Raw genomic sequence first — 22,395 nt, forward strand, 5'->3', positions numbered from 1 at the left:
ATATATTTCCCTACAATCTGAAAAGTCCATCTTTAAAGTGTTTACAAAGATGGACTTTGGAGATTGTAGGAAAATATACACACTGCAAACAATATTTTTTTTTAAAAAACCTTTTTGTATGTAAATGGATTAGTGTGGAATAGGGCTTTCTCATTTGAATTGTTCACTATCATTAAGTGCCTATTTCCATTGGCCAATATTTTTTTTGGCGGGGAATACCTCCTTCTGTAAGCTCCTTGATCTGCAGTACGGAATTTACCATCTGACCCTGGTGTCTCAAAGTCATCTTTATCTTTGGCTTATATTTCTCATATTTTCCTTTTTCCTGGTAGGAAAGGGGTTACTTACCCTGAATGGGCCAAAGTGGCAGCAGCACCGGAAACTCCTGACTCCCGGATTCCATTATGATGTCCTGAAGCCTTATGTGGCTCTGATGGCAGAATCAGTCAAGGACATGTTGGTAAGAAACTCCATGGCTATTTTCACAAGGTCATCTCTGTTTATAGTCTGTTTTCATAGTCATACATGAGCAGGCTCAAGGGGCTTTTGAATTGTTTTTTACTTTGACCAGAAGTAAATGCTCTGCTATATCACAAAGATCTTTTGAAATGTTTGAGGTTGAAGCCCCCATGAATGTATGAAACTAGTTCCGCAGTCCTTTGGATTGCCGCCAGCAAATTTTCACAGGCATTGTATTTTAAAATTCCTTCCTAAACTTGTGAAACTTAATGTTGACTTAATTAATTTGTTCACATTTTCATAATGGACTCAAGATGCTGACAACCATCAACTTTATATGAGAACACTGAATATCATTTTAATGGATGGACAGTATTGTATTACCTAGAACTGTATGTCAAAAGCTCCCTTAGGTTGTCAGCCTGAGGTTTGGACTGGATGCCTACTACAATTTTGTTCCTTTATAACCATGTGTTCTAGAGGTCTGTGAATTAATGATCAATTAACTAGCTCCTCAGATGTCTTGTTTTTTTCAGGGTCCACATTCAGTTAGTTATCCCCGAACACCCAGATGAGTCTCTTTCAGGGAAAAACAACACATTATACCCAGTGCAGAGGTCATTCACAGAGGAGAATTGATGGGAAGCGGGGAGGGTGCTTGATCCTGCCTCACACTTACTGATTCTTCTCCACAACCCTCACTGCAGGCTTCATGCATCTCCAAGCTAGGCTTATTTCCAGTAACAGAGCCAGTAGACTGAAGGAGCTGCCCAGGAGGCAGTAGTGGCTCATACCCATTGGGATTGGTAGGGGAGAAGGCAGGAGGGCCAGCAGTAAGGGAAAGTAGGTAGGGGGAAGGCAGAGGAGCCAGAGCTAATGCCAGGTACAGCCAAACAGTTCTATCATTACTCTCTTTCCTGCTGAGGTTTACAAAGGGAACACTGAAACTAAGGAGGAGGGAAGTGACAGGCCTTGGATGGGCTGTAAGTAAAAAGGCAGGCAGGTGGGGGATGATTTAGAGCAGACTGAGGTTCGTGGGGCAATAACTCGGTTGCCTTCAGTACCAGAAGGGTCCAGATAATTGGTGAATGGGGAAAGGGTGAAGCACCTGTTCTTCTCACCCAAAGATTCTCCCTTGCAAATGCTCCCTGCCAGGCCATGCATTATAGCATTATGAGACAAACATGAGGTAACTTCACGATTATCTTGTAATGTGCAGTTTCACCCTCATGCATGTGAGTACATGAAAGAATCCAGACCCACAATCTTGTGCTCTATCTTAGAAGACGTTAAGAATAACAAATAATCAGAACACATCAGAAAATAAACATAGCTGATTCTAAATTTTTCTCCATTAAACAGCAAAATCCATAGTTGGGCAGTCACTGGCACATCTGATGTTCTAAAAATCCAATGCACCAAAAACTGATGAATCATTGGCTGGAGAGATGTATATATCCTGCCTTTCCTCTAAGGAGCTCCCCCATTTTATCATCATAACAACCCTGTGGGATAGGCTAAGCTGAGTGACTGGCTCAACATAATTCTTTGGGAGCTTTACAACTGACTGGTGTATTGAACTCTACTCTCCCCATTCCTAGTCTGAGACTAACCATTATGCCACACTGGCTTTCCAAGGGTTTTGCTTTAATTTAGACTATATATATCTGACGTTTATTATTTTATTTATTTTATTTTATTTATAAGTTTAGACAGAACTTCTTTATGACTTTAACATTTTCGCATATCTAACTCAACAGAATGTGATGCAATATCTGATCACGTATCATGTAATCTTTCTGGAGACTTCCCTATTCTCATTTCTGCCCCTTTCCTAAAATATTAGGATATATGGGAAAAGTTGATCCTCAAAGACACCACAACTTCAGTGGAGATGTTTGAACATGTCAGTCTGATGACTCTTGATACCATCATGAAATGTGCCTTCAGCTACAAGAGCAATTGTCAGACAGACAGGTCAGTACAAGATGCCTCCTTCAGACAAGGTGGCTCCCACAGACAGATACAACCCTTCTTTTCTGTGCCATGGGCTAGCCTAGCTCTGGCATGAGAAGCATACACAAGATCCCAGCAACCTGTGTGACTGGTATTTGTGTAGGCTTTCGAAATCCATACAACTTGGTAGCCATGCCTGCATCTTGTGGGAGAGTATCCCATTACTCAGCTGTGCACTGTGTGAAGAAATCCTTTCTCCTGTATGTTCTGAATCTTCTCACATTTAGCGTCATTGGTGTCCCTGGGTTCTTATATTATGAGGGAGGGAGGAAAAACCTCACTCTATGCACTTTCTCCACATCACGCATAATTGTATACACCTCTATCATATCCCCTGTTACACACCTTAAAACACGCACACACACACAAACCCTAAAAAGCCCCAAATGTTGTAAGCTTTCCTCATATGGGAGTTCTGCCCCTTGATCAATTTGGTTGTCCTTTGCACCTTTTTCAGCTATCTGCTGTCATGCGTTCTGAGTCCTCACACTTTCCAAAGTTCTCTCCCTCCCCCATTTGGATTATTGTCAAGATTTCCCCCTTTAGCCTTGGGGCATGATTTGTCAGATCCTGTTGGCTACCTCCTGCCCCCACACAAAAGCTGCTTTGCCACCTTTTTGATTTTAAGAGTCAAACAGTCAAATTCCATCCTGGTTCAAGTGGAGGCCATTCTAGTTCCAGTCCAATGTGGAGACTGAGCATGATGTGCGAGCAATTTTTCAGCAGCTACTACACTATTTCAGTAGTACCATGAATTCAGACTTGGAATGTCTCTTGAAAAATATTGTCTGCCTTATCTCACCCACTCTACATCAAATCTCCAGCAGATTTTTAGAAAACAGACTGCAGAATCTGCTGTTCAGTGGAGTAGGCACTTGAGTCAGTTGCTTAAAGGCATATTGTTTCCAGTCAAAGGAGTTGGAGAGTAAAATAATTATGATGGGTGTGCTTGCTCCTCTCTTACTGATTTTGCTAAAAAAAATAGCTTTGCTATATTTGCAGAAAACTTTCAGCCTGATGCTATGCATGTGTTCTTGGAAACAAGTCCTATTGTGTTTAATGGGACTTGCTAGTATGTCACCTAATTTTTTTTGTTTTGTTTATTGATGAGTTTATATTTGTTTCCACTTTCTCTCTGTCCACAGAGATAATTCCTACATTCAAGCTGTCTTTGATCTCAGTTTCCTGTTTTATCAGAGAATAAAAACACCTTTGCATCACAGTGATTTCATTTACTGGTTGAGCTCCCAAGGGCGTCAATTTCACAAAGCTTGCAGGCTAGCCCACCTTCACACAGGTATGTCTTGCTGACTTCTTCGTCTTCTGTGTTATATTATCACTTCATAATAAAACATTCAAAAGCAAAAACATAAGGTTTTAGTACAACTGAGATTATCATTATCATTATGTTATCATTATCATTATCATTATTATTATTATTAAATTTTATTTATACCCCGCCTTTCGGCCAAAGGCCCTCAAGGCAGTTTACAAGAAAAATAAACACAGGTATAAAAATACAATAATATACAATATAAACAATACAATATACAAAAATTAAATTAAATAGAAGCAACATTATCATTATCGGCACCGTCAAGAAAGAGGAGGAGGTGTTAGCGGGGGCGGCAGTTCCCGAGAGGCAGAAGGGCGACAGGCATTTGTTACAGCGAAGCTGTTTGCTGGTTCAATGTTGTCTTCCTCTCCGTGTCCTCGGGCTCGCTCAGCTGCTGCTCCCTGGGTTTCTGCTGCTGCTGCTGCTGGCAGTTTATTAACAGTGTAGGTTTGATGTGCTAAGGACATTTAAGGTATAGAAATGAAAAACAAGCAGAAATTAAGAAAGGAATTTAGCACAGGTTAAATGATTAGTAAAACAGCAGACTTATTAGGAATATTAGAGAGATTAAAAATTAAAGAAAAGGAGAAGCAAAATTAACGATGTATACAGCATCTACCTCCTCCCTTACAACTCAACATCTCCTTATCTAGTTATCTGTTTATTCTATTATATAAGGAGAAAGGGCTTCCATTTATCAGAAGAAGAAAAAATCTGGTTCAGGGTTTTCCCCTGGCTTCTGGCAACTCTTTCTGGAGCTCATACAATATTTACTGAATTGCAAAGTGTCCACAGAGGTCAAAAGGCCCTCAAGAAAGCAAGAGGGTAGAAGGGCAGATTTTTAATCTCATTTTCTTTATTACTGTTGAGCCCCAGCTCCCTCAGGAGGATCAAGGAGGGGGGGCTGGATGAGCGTCAGTGCTGGCTGCTACAGCAAGGGGAAGAATCAGAGGGTGTTGAGACTTTCAAGGACGAGGCGGGAGGGGGGTGTTTGACACTGTGCCAGTTCCCACGGACAGTTCTCCCGCCGAAGAAGACCGCGCTCAGCTTCAAACGCCTCATAGAGCCATTGGGGGATGTCTTGGCCCGTGCACCAACTCCACCCCCCCGAACTCCCCCCTTGGCATATCAAGTGCTTCCCTACCTCCTGAAGCCGAGTCAGCACCTATCGAGGCTGTAGTGTGGGATGAGCCAGTGGAGGCACACCCCCTTTTGCCCCGCACCAGATGCCAGGAGAAGCGCTTTGGTCAGAGGGAGGTTCTTCGAAGGAGTCAGAGATTACGGGCGAAGACCTTTCCTACTTAAGCCTGTTCCCCCCTGACCTGGGTGCTGACTCAACTTCCTTCACACGCTGCAGAGTTTACTTAGGTAGCCTAGTTAGGGATTGCAGTGAGCTAGCATAGTGTGCCTATGAAACATATTGCCTTCGATGTTACTTTAATAAAACAGGAATTAATTCCATCCTCGTCTCCATATGGGGAGTCTCACTCTGGGCAGGACAGCAACCTAGGACCTGTGCAAGATTTTCATCCCAAAGTGACAACTCGTTCTTCTGCCACAGAAATTGGACTGAAAACTATTTAGTTCCTTGAGCTAATGAACATTCTGATTTACCTCTCCAGCTAAACCAACAAGAGGCTTAATTACCAAAAGCATAGTACAATCTAGATATTACTATAGCCAGCATGGATTTTTCACATTCCTCAATGTTAAATTGAAAATACTCCCCATGCCATTCTGATGCTTCCCATAAGCTCATTTCAAAACAAAACCTTACAAAATGTATAGTCCTGAACTCAGAAATGCTTGCTTAACAACTCTAAATTTTCATGGCAATACACAAAACAGTCAGAGAGAATCGAGAGTTCAAAGTGTAAAAAGAGTGGGGGGGAAACCAGACCACTTTTGGACTTTTTTCTGTCAGAGTTCTCATAATTTGTTGAAATTAATTTAAAATCAGCCATGTTCACAGAATACCTGTAATCCTGTTACTGACTTTGCCCCACACTCTGACCTTCATCAACTCCAGTTTAAAGGTTTTAAAAATGCCTGGCTGATTTTTAATTAAATGAATTTTACATTGAACTCAATGATAATTTCAGGCATCCTCAGTAAGAACCAACTCTCAGTGTTCTAAAAGCCAGACTGACAGCTGCTTCGCTTGCCTAATCAGGGGGGTACACCCACCCCATACCTTTATTTCACTTGAGCCAGTCATGGCTTCCCCCAAAGAATCCTGGGAAGTGTAGTTTGTGAAGAGTGCTGAGAGGAGACTCCTATTCCCCTGACAGAGTTCCAGTGCCCAGAGTGGTTTAACAGTCAGCCACTCTGATTGAAGGTCTGTGAGGGGAACAGGATGTCTCCTAGCAACTCTCAGCACCCTTCACTAACTACACTCCCCAGGAATCTTTGAGAGAAGCCATGATTGTGTAAAGTGAAATAAAGGTGTGGTGTGGATGTGGTCAGGGACAGCTTTGGTTTAAATTTGGGTGGGAGACTACATGTGCCTGCTGTAGAATAAAAAGGTGGGTGAAACATTGAAAAGCAATGATACTGTTCACAATGTTTTTCTTTTAGAAAGGAAAGAGGCTTCCCCTCTGCCCAGTGCCCATGTACCTAATCTCCTCCTCTCCTCCTCCTCCTCCTCCTTCCCTCTCTGCCCCTCCCACAGGGCAGTTCCACCTATCCTAAACGTGATTGCACACAAATAAATCCCATTGAACTCAAAAAGTACACAAATCATCAAACCTGCCCTCCCCTCCTCCTTTCTCCCATCACCTCCCTTTTGCCCCTTCCCTCCCCCTTCCTTTGCCCCTCCCCTTCCAACCCCTCCTTCCCCCCTCCTTCCCCTCTGCTCTCCTCTCCCTTTCTCCTTCCCTCTCCTCTCCTCTTCTCCTCCTCCTCCCCCATGGTCAGATTTACATATCCTAACCATGATTGCCTGGGAGTAAATCCCACTGAAATCAATAAGCATGCAAATGCTTACTGAGACCTGCCTTTCCTCTCCTTCCCCTCTCCTTTCCTTCTTCCCTCCCCTCTTCCTTCTTGCTCCTTCCCTGCCCACTCCAGCCCTCCCTCCCACCCCCCTGGTCAGTTTTACCTATCCTAAGCATGATTGCAGGGGAGTAAATCCCACTGAACTCAATAAACATGCAAATGATCAAAGCTACCCTTCTCCTTCCCTCCCCTTCCTACCTGCTTGCACGTTACCAAATTTTTCCAAGCTACACAGCAAGTGGATTGGACTGTGAAAGACCAACCCAAATTGTGTTTGCATTTTGACATATTTGTAGGGCAGTACACTAACTCGGTCAGGTCTCCTGCTCCCCTGGTGCACTCAGTATAGCAGCCCAATTTCCCTGATTTTTAAAGTTTGATAGAAATAGCTGTGGGCTATAGGCACATTCTTAAAACGCAGGGTTTTTTTGCCTATTAGTGAATCTTTGCTTAGCTCTTATGTACACCTTTATTCATTGAGTATATCTCATACAGATAATATAATAAAAAAGAGAAAGGAGTCTCTCAAGAATGAGCAAGAGCTTGAAAAGATCCTGAAGAAGAGGCGCTTGGACTTTCTGGATATTCTTCTTTGTGCAAAGGTGAACACTGTAACACCAATGCATTTATGCCTACTTGCCAAAGTTCTCATTTATCGTGCCAAGGGCTTTTCCATTACTAATCCCCAGATGGCATGGCCCAAGCAAAAATCCCATGGTCTGTGTACCATTGTTTACACACACGCACACACACCACCTTATTCCATGCTCAATGAGGCTAACAGTTGATACTATATCTTTTAAAAAACAAATAACAAGCCAACTGCAGGATAAAACCAAAGGCTAGAACAAAACCATATATTAGGCTCCAAAAGAATATTTTAAACGATATGCATTTTACACATTTCCCCTAAAAGTTAAAAGAGCTTATTACAACAGTTCAGAGAAGGCCTTGTCACCTCTCACCTCTCTAATAGAAGAGCCTTGGAGCAGGGCTCTCCCACCACACAGAAGCAAACAATGGGGGAGGAGGGGTCATGTTAGGGGCATTGCTGTCTAAGCTGTACATGCACAATTCCATTTTGGACTGTAAAAGTTAGGAATTGAAATTGGGCCTGAAAATTAATCACCAACAACTACACAAAATACACTGATCTGTTTACATCAATACTGTAGGCCTATCTTACAGTATTCTTATGGCTGATACTGTTGTTCATCCCTCCATGACACAGGTATCATGACAGAAAATTGGCAGCTGAAGGAGCTTCCTACCCTTTTAAAGCAGGGAGGGAGAACCTGTGGCCCCTCCAGAGGTTGTTGGACTCCTATTAACTCCAGCTAGCACAGTCAGTAGTTGGAGATTATGGGAACTGTTGTCTAACAATACATGGATAGCTACAAGCTCCCCCTCCCTGCTTTAAAGTAAACCTGCACAGCTTGTGATTTACCATAGGAAGCTGTTTTCTATTGAATCAGACCATTGGGCCATCCAGCTCAGTACACCCTGGTGGTAGCTATCCAGGTTGTCAGACAGGGTCTTTCTCAGTCACACGGTGATGTTGGGATTGAACCTGGGGCCTTTACCAGTGAGCTACAGCTCATCAGCCTTGCATTGTGGCCCACCAGGTGGTTTACGTGCAGCTAGGTCACAAGTGGTACAGGGCTGTTTTAAAGGAATTGTGAATGATTATCCTTCTGTTAAGACTTTTATCAAGCTCAAAACATTGGATCTCACCAGTGCTGTAAAACGTTATGTTCCCTGTGCGGTTAGGATGAAAATGGAAATCCATTATCAGATGAAGACATACGTGCAGAGGTGGACACATTCATGTTTGAAGGTCACGATACCACAGCTAGTGGAATCTCTTGGCTGTTACACTGTATGGCCCAGAACCCTGAACATCAGCAGAGATGCAGAGAGGAGATAAAGGAGCTTCTTGGGCAACAGGAGGATATTCAATGGTCAGACTACATTCTTTACACATTTTTTTCACGGGTCCTGTTCTGTGATTTCTCAAAAATTAAGAGATTATCTTATTTTTTTAATTTATAAATATATTTGTATGCCTCTATTTCATTTCAAAAAACATCAAAGTGGTTTACAACAAATAAAACATGTATAGTAAAAAACATTTTAAAATACAGTGAAAACAGAGGTCAGCTACTGCAAAAATACATCTTCTTAATTGCCTGCATAAGCCTGATGGAGCAGAAACGTCTTCAGAAGGCTTTTAAAGGTTAAAACAGAAGGCACCTGCTGAATCTCTGTTGGTGGAGCATTCCAGAGAACTGGGCCAATAACACCAAAGGCTTGGTTATGTGTAGATGTCAAATGAGCCTCATGGGTAACAGCAACACTGCAGAGTAGTTTAGGAAGTCATTGACCACAAGTCTCAGGCGGCTTAAATCCCATGGAAGCTGGCTAAATCGTATGATGTGGAAAAAGAGTGATTCACAGCTGTTATCTCTATTTCTACATTTAAATCACTGCAATGCCTGCTTCACTGATGTACTGCAGTTAGGATGACCGCTTCCACATCCCCCAAAAAATAATAACAAAGGAAATGCATCATTAAAAAAGGCACAATAAGACACAGATTTAGAAAGTTTAGAAATAGAAATGGTTACTATGATTTAAATGAAAATACATCTCATAATGAGTTTGCTCAGTCTGCCCTCGAGGTGCTTCAGCTAACTATTGATGGGCAACTTCAAAGTCCTTCTTCTCCTTCCTTATTTTTCTAAACCAGACTTGGGCAAGGCAGCTCTTCTAACAGAGGACTGCCCTATGTAAAGTAAGACACAAACAGCCACTCTTACCCATTCCATGCACAAAGAGGTAACACAGATATAAAGGGCTGAGAAATGAATATTTAGTCCCAACCCCAACGTTGCACAGCTTTTCTTGGCTCCTCATGTCCTAGGGATAAGTTCTAGAAAGGGGAGTCTCTTCTATCCAGGTAGGCTACCTCCATGATTACAACTCCTTGCTTGATTTTCAACTCTCCACTCCCTCAGTTATGAGCACCGAGAACCATTCAGTCTCCCAAGGTTGCACATGAAGTTTGGCTGTATGATTTTTATTGCTTTAGTTTTTGCCCAGACTAGTGACAGTCTCTTCATGATTCAATAGATCCTTATTAACAGTTGCCAACAAGTGGGGAAAAAGAATAGATAACAGGAGAGGGTAGATTAGCCTTGATTTCCCTACCCCATGGACCTTTAAAGTGGGGGGAGGAATTCCCCTTGCAGTTTAAAGCAGGAAGGAGAACCTCTGGCCTAGGGGCCAAATGTGGCCCTCCAGGGCTCTCTAACTGGTCCACACCCTTCATTGGCCCTTAGGGTTGCCATATTCCAGTTCCACAAATCCGGACAGGCTAATTTGCATATTATGTAAATTATTTGCTTATTATGCAAATTATTTGCATATTATTTGCATATTATTTGCATATTAATATCTGGGTTGTCCAGTTGTTTTGTTTTGTGCCTAGGAATTACCACCAAAAACTGGGGAAAGATGTGAGAAATCTTTTTTTAAAAAGCAACATTTTCAGCCTTAAATGCCTAGACTCTAGTTTCCAACACTATGGAGTATTTATTGATTGATTAAGAGAATTTATATCCTGCCCTTTTGCTGTTAAAAACAGAGCTCAGCACAGCTTACAAATATAATAAAAACAATAAAAATACACAATCAATATAAAAACATAATAAAAACACAAAATAGCAACAAACATAAAGTAAGTCAGGGCAGCAGCACGGTTAACCATATACGATATATTTCAAAGATGCGGTGGGTGGAGAAAAACAAGAAGCCAAAATGTTAGGAAAAGGAGTCTTTCACACCACATGCTCAGTTCTAAATACTGTTGCAGCAAGTTTTACAAGTTCCTCCAGTATTCCACTGGTGCAGGCACTCAGACATTCAAAGTATCTGTATGTTTCTTAGGTTTTATAAAAGCAGAGCTTTGCTTAACTCAAAATTTCTCAACCACATCTACACAGGTTCCACCTCCATACTCAAAATGAAACTGGGCCTGGAAGTGTGCAACAACCCCACACATACCTTGCTAATTAGATTACCAATGCCAGGATGTCTGTCTTATCAACTACTCTCCTGCTCCCCCCCACACACCGGGCATCATGAAAGACCCAGTCCTGGGCTCAGAAAGAAAATAAATATCTGGTCCTCTTCAAAGTATTGATAAGCCTCTTGTTTTAATTGAAATAATAATTATAAATTCTTGTTCTTATCACTAATGGGAGCTAATTATCTTGTATATGCTGCTGTTGCTTCTATGGCTGTAACGGAGTGAGGTTAAAGATAAGTGAAATGCAAATAGGAAAAAAAAACAGAAGGCAGTAACACTTTCCTAAATGTAATACCATACCAACCACAACAAGATTCCTATGAGTAAGGCAAAAAACTAAGCATCTCACAACCAGTCAGGATTCCTAACCAAAAACCAAAAATATGATAAATGAAGAAATATTTATATAAGCATGACTATCAAATATATTTATTATTTACACAAACTGTAAAGATATTTATAGTGCAATCCTAGGTTTATTTATTCAGAAGCAAGTCCCAGCGTATTCAGTGGGGCTTACTCAAACAGGGACAGAACTGCAACCTCAAGTGATAAGCAACTTCATTCACACAACCCAAAATTCCGAATCATGCCACTTTACGCTGTTTTGCAACTGTTTATACTTGTTTTATGGTCATTGGATTTTAAATGGCTTTATTTCTTGTTGTGAGCTGCATTGGTTTCCAACCCTACCTCACAGGGGTGTTGGAAAGACTCCATACACACACATGCACACAAAGCAGATGTATAAATACATACAGCCCATATAATAGTTTATTGTCAAACCAGTTGGTTATTGCAGAAAAATCAGTATTAGTTTTTTAAAAAATCAGTATTACTTTCCTACAGAATAAAAACTGTAATACCTAAGTAAGCCCTGCCTACTTGCTTTAAAATTGGACTGGAGACAGAAAGAGTTAGAACACAAACATAATACTTTTTTACATTCACTCCAAAGTCCCATTGATTTTCAGCACATTCATAACCATGTCTGCTCAAAGTAAGTCCTATTGAATTAAATGGGATTTACTTTGGGCATATGGGATTAGCATTGCTTTTACAAAAAGCAAGTATTGGGAAGGTTTTCAAAACACTGCCCAAGCTCTGACTCCTGCACACAAGAGGAAAAAAAACTGAAATGTATATACTTACCCAATTTATGAGATTTTCAGATAAACGTGTGTGTGTGGGGGTGAAACCACCATTTTGTTTTCTAGACACTGCCTCAGGTCAATGAAACTGAAACACAATCCCTGATTGGCTGCAATGCTGAACGGGTGGGGTTAAAGCTACAAAGTGCTATAGTACAGTACTGTTTAAAGAAAGATTTAACAGTCGAGGGGGGTGGCTGACGTTTTTATGTATATCTCGAGAACCGGACCACCTAGAAACTTTTTTTTTTTAAATTAAAGCTGAGAATCTGGGCCACATAAAGGGTTAGCCAGATGCTGGGTGGCATGCATAGAATCCGGGTAAAACCCGGCTATCCGGGCAATATGGCAACCGTATTGGCCCTGCTCTGTTCTCTTGTCTGTCTTGGATGTGTCCTTGGACTGTGATGGTTTGTCCTGCTTGCTTGAATGAGGGAGAGAAAGGGGTGTGTATTTGTGTCTGTAGAAACCGCTGACTTTTGCATAGTGCGATGTAGCCTACTGTATAAAGGTAAGAGTCACACCCACTGTTCTTCTCATCCCTGGCATGCAGCCCCCAGAAGGTTGCCCATGATGAAATGTGGACCTTTAACTGAGAAGGGTTCCCTACCCCTGATTTAAATGATTGTATGCAAGCGAAATAGGCTCATAAGACACATGCTCACCAAGCCAAGTAATTCCTCTCCCTTTAAGATCCAGGCTGAAGAGCAAGCAGCAGTCTGATCACACACACATACATACCTCCAACCTCCAATCACAAATGAGGAGTGCTGTTGCACTCACATCCTGCTTGCGGGCTTTCTACAGACATCCCATTGGCCACTGTGAGAACAAGATGCTGGACTAGATGGGCAGGGCCGGCTCCAAAGGGTGGCCAGGTGGGGCCCTGGCTATGGGCCCTGTGGCCCACAGGGCCCCCTGAAGGGCCACTCGTTATGGTGGTGGAGTAGCGCTCCCCTTCCGTGGCAGCTTCCCTGCCGCAGATCACAGGGAGGGAGCTGCCCACCTGCTCGCCCTCCGCCCTCCCCCATGCCTGCTCACTTGCCCTCTCCCCTGGTCGCTCGCCCTCCCACTGCCCCCGCTCACTCACTTGCCCGCCATCCCCCCACCCACTCTCTAAGTCACTCTCCCCCCACTTGCCCTTCCCCTGTCCGCTCACCCTCCCCCCACCTGCTCGCCCTCCCCCCACCCCCACTTGCTCACTCACTCACCTGCTGTCCCACCCCCCTCGCCCGCCTGACCTCCAGCGTGCAGGTGCCAGGGCCCAGCACAGGCTGGTGTCCAAGGGCCCCAGTATGCCTGCGGCCAGCCCTGTAGATGGGCCATTGACCTGATCCAGCAGGGCTCTTCTTAATTGTTTACTTAACTTCCAGCTCTGTCTTACAGATAGCTTGTGCCTACATACAGCTCTCTGTTAACATGTGGAGACAGGATGAGGGCAGCAGGCATGGCCTCTCTGGATTAGAGGTGGGAATCCCCCAGTGCATTTTCTTGCATACTTACCCCTTGCTTATTTTCTCAATTTATTTTGATGCCCAGCACATTTGCCATTTTGAGCTGAGTAAAAATTGCCTCCCAGCATTCTCCATGTTATTTGTGGGCAGCAAAATTGGAGAGGTGGGATTCTATGTTCTTCAGGGGAGGACTGAAATTCTCCAGCAGTTCAATTGCAGCTCAAAAAAGAAAAATTGTAAAACCTTTTCTAAAATATATTTTCTAGGAAATTTCAGATCAGCCCTAAACTCATTAGATATCCATTCTATTTATAGGACCATTTGAGCTGCTGCAGATGAAGCAGGAGTTTTGAGTATGAATGGGTGAATATATTAATTTCGGTTTCTTTCTGTTTTTTCCCTTTTCCAGTCTTAAGTTCTATTTTCCATATTCAGTTTGCAATTTTAAAAAAAAGTCATCTTGAAAATTCATCAGCATTTCACTGTGAAGTTCTCATAGTATATATATTTTTTGCAAAGCAATTTATGCTGATATAATGCATTTTTGTATGTTATTTTCACTACCACATGCATTTATACGGATACTTTGCACTGGTATATGCATTTTTGTACATATTACTTGGCTGAAGAATTGAACTGCAAAATTTGGATAAGTGTGAATTTTGAAGGGTAGCTGTGCTTTGGTTCACATCTTGTTTTGGAAAGTGTGAATTAGATGAGTCCACCATTAAATGTGAACTCAATTGAATTTCTCTCCCATCCCTGGTTTTGAGCAAGAATAGTTCTCACCTCCTCTTTTTTACTTCACTTTTATAAAAGTTTAGGAGACTTAAAACTAGTAATTTTTTTGGTGTCTTTAAGGGATGACTTGGGAAAGATGACATACAACACCATGTGCATTAAAGAGAGCCTTCGGCTTTACCCTCCAGTACCCGTTGTAGGACGAGAACTGAATTCACCTGTGACATTTGCTGATGGACGAACCTTACCAAAAGGTAGGCTTTCCTCCTCTTCCTTCTGCAGACCTTCTTTTAACTAGTCACTTCCTCTTGCAACTTCATTTTTATGTTGTCTTTACTATTTAATTGCACTGTTTCATACACTTACGACTTTACTAATTAATTCTCATATTAATACTCATTTTTACACTATCTTTAGTATTTGATTGCATTGTCTGGCACACTTATGTCAGCGGTGGCAAATCTTTTGTTCAACCAGGGGTTGTCTGCCAGCAGTTGTGTGGCCACTCTATATTCTTGCATGCATACACTCATATGCATACAACAAAGGTCACACAGCCCTCCTGCTCCTTAGATGATCTGTGCATGGTCGTTATCACTCCCCACTTCACTCATCAAATGATCAATCTGATGACTGGCTATGGGCCAATGTGCATCCCCATCAGGGTTCTGGGCTCCACTCACCCCACTTCTGTCTACTGTAAAAAAAAGTTTTTCTGCTGCTGCCAAATCATTGGGATCTTGGGGGTGGCAAACTGGAGGTTAGCTACCCCTGACTTACATGAAAGACTGATAATGATGCCTTTCTCTTCTGCATTTATGCATCGAAGTTTATTTATATGGCCACATGGATCCAGGGCCCTTTCAGAACTCACCCTGTAGTTTAAAGATGGTTCTTGTGGTACTTTATTCACAAGAAGTGAGGGCAAGGACCTTGAAATTGCCCATCAAAAGCTGGCACCTGGAGAGCAGACTGAGCAGGCAAACTTCAACTGGTCAAAGTCTTCTCTACTATGGTGAGATGTATTGTATTTCTTTTACAATTATAAATTTGCATCTATGCATATAAATTAGCACATACAGATTTTATACAAATTGGGATCCTCTTTGTTCTCTTTCTCTGATGATGCAGTTCTCTTTTTTGGCAATGCCTAAATGGCCATCCTGTTCCTGGAATCTGAGGAGAGAACATATTGCACTATCTGGATATTTTTCGCTTTGGTCTTTTGCAAATATATCCTACTCAAATGTTACGTCCACATGTGATCATTTGAAGATATCTAAGGCAGGACAGTGGTGGTGGTGGGTATGACATTGCTACTCCACTGCAGGTAAAAAAGAAGGATAGATTATACTGTGACACAGGTCTGTAGCTGTTGTGCTACTGTTACCTTAGCTCAGAAAGTATTTCTTCATGTCAGATTTGTCACTTTTCCTGGATAAAAAGGTAAGATGTGGATTTGCTCATTTACTCCCACAACTCTTACGGCTATTTCTTTTTTTTTATCATTAATTTTTATTCAAATTTTCAAAGACAAAAAACAAAACAAAACAAAAACAATTAAACAATAAAATAAAATGTTGACTTCCGATTTGTCGCAGATCAGTTATATGTCTACAATATATAACAATCCTATCTCTAAAATTATATTATAAAATCACTTTCCTCCAGTAGTTATCTTAATTAATCATCAAATCTCATAAACATTACTTTATTCTTTCCACAAAAAGTCAAAGAGAGGTTTCAATTCCTTGAGAGATATATCTTTCAATTTTTCTCCAAATAAACATGTCGCTTAATCCATCTGATTCAAATCTGTTAGGCCCAATAATTTCAATAACCATTCTTCCATTATCTATATTAATTCCATCTTCCATCTTCAATAGTCCTGTTAAATCCAGCGGTTTCAGTGTCCATTCATCCATTATCAGTATCCCATGATTTATTTATTTATTTATTTATTTTGTTTCATTTTTAAACCGCCCATAGCGAGTAGCTCTCTGGGCGGTGTACAAAAGATTAAAAATACAAAAATACAAAATATCACAATAAATAAACAGTAAACAAAGGGATTTAAAATTGTAACATTAAACGCATTAAAATGCCTGGGAGCATAGCCAGGTCTTAACCTGGCGCCGAAAAGATAGAAGCGTCGGCGCCAGGCGTACTTCTTCGGGGAGGCTATTCCACAGTTCGGGGGCCACTACAGAAAAGGCCCTAGATCGAGTAACTGTCCTCCGGGCTTCCTGATGGGTTGGTACCCGGAGGAGGGCCTTAGATGCTGAGCGAAGTGACCGGGTAGGTTCATAGCGGGAGAGGCGTTCCACAAGATACTGCGGTCCCACGCCATGTAAGGCTTTATAGGTCAAAACCAGCACCTTGAATCTGGCTCGGAAGCAAATGGGTAGCCAATGCAAATGGGCCAGAACAGGTGTTATATGCGCTGACCGGCTGGTCATCGTCAGCAGTCTGGCTGCTGCGTTTTGCACTAGCTGAAGCTTCCGAACTGTCTTCAAGGGCAGCCCTACGTAGAGCGCATTACAGTAATCCAACCTAGAAGTTACCAGAGCATGAACAACTGAGGCGAGGTCATCCCTGTCCAGATAGGGGCGTAGCTGGGCTACCAACCGAAGGTGGTAGAATGCATTCCTTGCCACCGAGGCCACTTGCGCCTCAAGAGACAAGGAAGGATCAAAAAGAACCCCAAGACTACGAACCTGTTCCTTCAAGGGGAGTGTAACCCCATCTAGAACAGGGTAAACATCCACCATCTGGGCAGGGAAGGCATTCACCAACAGTGTCTCAGTCTTGTCTGGATTGAGTCTCAGTTTATTAGCTCTCATCCAGTCCATTATCGCGGTCAGGCAGTGATTCAGCACATCCACAGACTCACCTGTAGAAGATGAAAAGGAGAAATAGAGCTGCGTGTCATCAGCGTACTGGTGGCAACGCACTCCAAAACTCCTGATGACGGCACCCAGAGGCTGCATGTAGATGTTAAAAAGCATGGGGGACAAAACCGACCCCTGAGGGACTCCACAATGGAGAGTCCAAGGTGTCGAGCAATGTTCCCCAAGTACTACCTTCTGGCGACGATCCGCCAAGTAGGAGCGGAACCACTGCCAAGCAGTGCCTCCAACTCCCAACTCTGCGAGTCTCCGCAGAAGGATACCATGGTCGATGGTATCAAACGCCGCTGAGAGATCAAGGAGAATCAACAGAGTCACACTCCCTCTGTCCCTCTCCCAACAAAGGTCATCATACAGGGCGACCAAGGCTGTTTCAGTGCCAAAACCAGGCCTAAAACTGGATTGAAACGGATCCAGATAATCGGTCTCATCCAAGAGCACCTGGAGTTGACCAGCGACCACCCGCTCCAGAACCTTGCCCAAAAAGGGGACATTCGCCACCGGTCTATAATTGTTCAAGTTATCTGGGTCTAAGGAAGGTTTCTTTAAAAGAGGTCTCACTACTGCCTCCTTGAGACTACTAGGGACTACTCCCTCACTCAAGGAGGCATTTATCACTTCCTTGGCCCAGCCGGTGGTAGTAGTCCTGCTAGCCTTCACTAGCCAAGATGGACAAGGATCTAGAGCAGACGTGGTCGCCCGCACCAATCCAAGCACCTTGTCCACTTCCTCAAGCTGCACCAACTGAAACTCATCCAATAATGAAAGACAAGGCCGTGTTCTGGACACTTCAATGGATTCGTCTGTCATAACATCAGAGCCTAGGTCCCTACGGATGCATGCGATTTTATTTTGGAAGTGCCCTGCGATGTCGTTACAGCGAGCTTCAGATGTTTCAATAGTATCTCGAGGACCAGAATGTAAGAGTCCTCGTACAACCCTAAAAAGCTCTGCAGGGCGGCAGAGAGATGTCCTGATAGAGGCAGCGAAGTGGAACTTCTTCGCCACCCTTACCGCTTTTATATACGACTTAGTAGAGGCACTTACCAAAGCATAACTGCATCCGTCTGGAGTTCGTCTCCATCTGCACTCCAGCCTCCTTCTCTCTTGCTTCATCACTCTCAGCTCCGGGGTATACCACGAAGCTGTATGAGCTCTGCATCGAAGAGGGCGCGCGGGAGCAATCGTGTCGATAGCCCGGGCCATCTCTGTATTCCACAGTTCGACCAAGGCCTCAACAGGAGCGCCAGTACTATCAACTGGAAAAACTCCCAGAGCCGTCTGAAAACCAATAGGATCCATAAGCCTCCGAGAGCGGACCAACTTAATAGGTCCCCTTGCAGAGGGAAAGAGACGTCGTAAGTCTAAAACTCAGCAGGCGGTGATCTGTCCATGACAATGGAGTAGATGAAAAACACCCCACCTCCAGATCACCATTTCCATGACCAGTGGCGAAGATCAAATCAAGAGTGTGACCCGACACATGCGTTGGGCCAGTAACAAATTGAGACAGCCCCATGGTTGTCATGGAGGCCATGAAGTCCTGAGCCGCCCCAGATAAAACAGTCTCGGCATGAATGTTGATGTCCCCCAACACCACAAGTTTGGGGGACCTCAGCAATACCTCCGAGACTATCTCTGTCAGCTCAGCTAGGGAAGCTGTTGGGCAGCAAGGTGGGCGGTACACCAACAGGATTCCCAGTCTGTCTCCTTGACCCAGCACAAGGTGGAGGCACTCTAGACCAGTCGCCATCTGGACAGGATGCCTGGTGAGAGAGAAAGTACTCCTATAGACCACAGCGACCCCGCCTCCCCGACCCTCAGGTCTACCATAGTGCTGCACCGTATACCCAGGTGGACAAAGCTGAGAGAGAGCAACTCCTCCCTGCTCACCCACCCAGGTCTCGGTTATACATGCCAGGTGATCTTGCTGTCATAGCCATAGTCATATAACAAGAGTCTGATGGGAATTTCCCCCATCACAAATATGTCCTTGCCATCAATTCTGAATATGTTGCTGAAATATTGTTGTAAAGTCACATCTCTGCTCTGGGTGCATCTCTGCTCTGTCACATATTTGTAGTTAATTCCATAATTTTTTTCTATGTCAAGCCCCATCACATCATTCCGGTCAAGAATTCTGAATATGTTGCTGAAATATTGCTGCAAAGTCATATCTCTGTTCTTCTTTTTTATAAAATGCACTGGCTCATCTCTTAAGAGTTTCTCCACTGTCACATATCTGTAGCCAACTCCATAGATTTTTTCTATGTCAAGCTCCATCACATCATTCCAGTCCAGAAAATTATCCAAGACATTGATAACTTTACCACCAAAATCTTCATTAATTTCTTCAGAGACAATGTTGAATTCCAAACAGTAAACTTTATTTCTAACATCCATAAACTCCAAATCTTTTTCCAATTTCACATTTGTTCCAATCTCCAGGGCTTGTAGCTTCCCTTTAATTTTTCTTTTCTCATCTCTAATCCCATCAAACTCCTCTCTCACAGAATCCCCTATTTCTTTAAGCTCCTGCATCATTTTGTTAAATTCAATTTTCATCTCCTGTCTACCCTGTCTCAGGGTTTGTTTCGTTATCTCAATCTCACCCATTATTTTCTGAAACATAATTTCTTCTATGGTCTCAATCACTTTCCTGGTTGCCATTCTTAAAACCACAGAAACAAAAATTATTTCAGCCACAATTGGGTTAATATTCCAGGCTTGCTAATATCAGTGTAGACAGTACAGCCTGCCTTATCTCTATGTGTTCAGGAATACAAAACAAACTTAGTTCCCAACATCAAAACAATTAGTGGCGTCGTGAACAAGCAGATTCGTCAAAATGAAATAGACCAAAAAAATATTTTTTCCCCCCTCCTCGAAATAGAAATCCCTCTTCCGTTGGTATCTTTAGAATGCACCTCCAGGACAGCTTTTTGCGATAAAAACAAAGATAAGCTTTTTCGATTTCTTTCCTCCTTAATTTCGTGAGTGAAAGAGAAAAGCCATAACTCACCTAGAAGTTCTTCACAGCTGATTCATCGAAAAATCTCTTTTTTGCTGTACCAATTTAAACCAAGTGAAAAAAGAAAATAGAAAGAAGGATGCTGGTCTGCCTGTTACAGTCCGTTTTTCTTTGAAGAAAAGATAAACGTGTCACTGTAATCAGCTAGAGCTTGATGAAAGTCCGTCCAGCATTGCAGTTTGAACCTTCTCTCATAAATAAATGAAATCCAGTCCTCCCCACAAAAACAGGCTTTGTGGTTAATCTCTATGTTTCTCCCTGCCCGGGAGAAAATCTTTACCAGTCAAAAAGAGTGTTCTGACTGATTTTAAAGCTGAAAAAGCTTCTTCTGAGATGAGAGCTCGACTCAGAGGCAGCACAGGCAAAGCAACCCTTCCCGGAAGTCCAACTCTTACGGCTATTTCATACCACCTGAACCCTGCAGTTGGATTAGCAGTAATCTGCCCCTTGTCACAGGCAATACTGAGGTCACACATGTGTGATGGGCTATAGCATTTCACAGAAACTAGAATCTGTGTGACATTTATGCATCACATATGGTCCCCACTATCCACCTGGGCTGGAAGACATCTGACTGGAGTACACTGTGAAGCTGAGCAGATGTGGGCTTGCTAGTGCTTGGACAGACAATCTCTGGAGGCCCCAGCTAGACCTCAATGACTTCCTTGGACAAATAAAAATGACAAGGAATAACTGCACACTTTCTAACTGCCTTCCTGCAATCTGTACAGGGTCAATCTGGTAACAAGTGTAAGAACTCCTGCCTGTCTGTGCAGTGTGCAGCCAGCTTTAGAGAATTACTGTGTTTTGGTAAATGTCACTAGATATTAACTATCATTACATAATATTCCTGCTCATTATATGATTTTAATAGTCTTCTAGTAGATAATGGAAATGGACTGCCTTCAAGTCGATCCCAACTTATGGCGACCCTATGAATAGGGTTTTCATGGTAAGCGGTATTCAGAGATGGTTTACCATTGCCTTCCTCTGAGGCTGAGAGGCAGTGACTGGCCCAAGGTCACCCAGTGAGCTTCATAGCTGTGTGGGGATTCGAACCCTGGTCTCCCAAGTCGTAGTCCAACATTCTAACCACTATGCCAGATCTCTCTTTTATTCACAGGGTTTCTAGTTGCATTGAATATTTATGGTCTTCACAGAAATCCTGAGGTTTGGGACAATCCTGAGGTAATAATAAAGGAATAAAGGGCTAAGCAAGACCTTTTGGGTGAGACTGAGATAACTGGATGTGTTTGGAGAAATGCAATCCTTAGATACACATAAATTTCTTTAAAGAAAAGAGGCAAATTGATTATCACATTGACTCTGGGGGCCAAACTATATCATCATCATCAACATCATCAAATTTATATCCTGCTCTTCCTCCCAAAGATGCTGAGGGTGGCAAACATATCAATAACAACATAATTACAAACATTCTAAAAACAATTAAAACTGTCACATTCTCTCAGCCAATGATACATGTGACCTAGATATGTGAATTCATCTCAAAAATTTGATTTGTTTTACTAACAAATTTTCCAATTTGAAGGGGGATTTAGCCCTGCCTCCCCCAACCTGGTGATCTCCTGATGTTTTGGACCGCAACACCCATCATTCCTGAGCATTGGCCATGCAGGCTAGGGTGATCGGAATTTGAATCCAGCAACATCTGGATTAGGCTGCTTTAACCTATTGCCCTACATCAATGGGCCAATGTCAAGCCATATATTCCCAGAGATAGTGTGAGGTGACGAGCAGAAACATAAAGGTACAACTGATTCATATGTTTCCCTGAGGATATTAGCTCTAGGGTATGTGTGCTTGTGTGAGAGAGATTTACATGGGGGAATCTCTCTCTATATATACACAGTATGTGTGTGTGCGCGCACATGCATGTTTGTAGAGCAAAAACTGTCTCCCCCATTTGCCATGGCTTGGATCCAAATCCCTTCCTTGCCAGCTGCTGTTAGCAAAAAGAAAAAAGTCTGAATGTATCCAAAGGTGTTTCCAGCCTTCTCTGACAGTACGCAGCATGGCTTGCTTGCTTAAGCCCATTGGGGAAACATTAATTTTTTTATTTGCAAATTTAACAGTGAAAAGAATGAGAAAGAAAACAAAGGAAAAAATAATAAAATAAAAAATAAATAAATAAAATAAATAATATATGAATACCAATAATAATAAACCATCAGCAGCAACCAAGTTAAA

The 22,395-nt window shown here is 42.6% G+C and overlaps 1 protein-coding gene across 2 annotated transcripts in view; it reads left to right on the forward strand.

The window, feature by feature from the left end:
* The window catches only part of LOC133387662 (cytochrome P450 4B1-like), a 48,928-nt gene that overhangs the window by 21,938 nt on the left and 4,595 nt on the right, over window positions 1-22,395 (forward strand). The window contains exons 4-10 of one of the 2 annotated variants that reach the window (XM_061632896.1): window positions 333-460; window positions 2,306-2,436; window positions 3,621-3,772; window positions 7,304-7,410; window positions 8,579-8,769; window positions 14,365-14,498; window positions 15,074-15,327. In XM_061632896.1, coding sequence (XP_061488880.1) covers window positions 333-460; window positions 2,306-2,436; window positions 3,621-3,772; window positions 7,304-7,410; window positions 8,579-8,769; window positions 14,365-14,498; window positions 15,074-15,312 — 1,082 coding nt within the window. In that variant the 3' untranslated portion in view covers window positions 15,313-15,327. Of the gene's footprint in view, window positions 1-332; window positions 461-2,305; window positions 2,437-3,620; window positions 3,773-7,303; window positions 7,411-8,578; window positions 8,770-14,364; window positions 14,499-15,073; window positions 15,328-21,307; window positions 21,373-22,395 lie in introns of those variants that run through there. The other variant, XM_061632895.1, reaches the window with a different exon arrangement.

Source organism: Rhineura floridana, chromosome 6, assembly GCF_030035675.1.
Source record: "Rhineura floridana isolate rRhiFlo1 chromosome 6, rRhiFlo1.hap2, whole genome shotgun sequence".
Taxonomy (NCBI): Eukaryota; Metazoa; Chordata; class Lepidosauria; order Squamata; family Rhineuridae; genus Rhineura; species Rhineura floridana.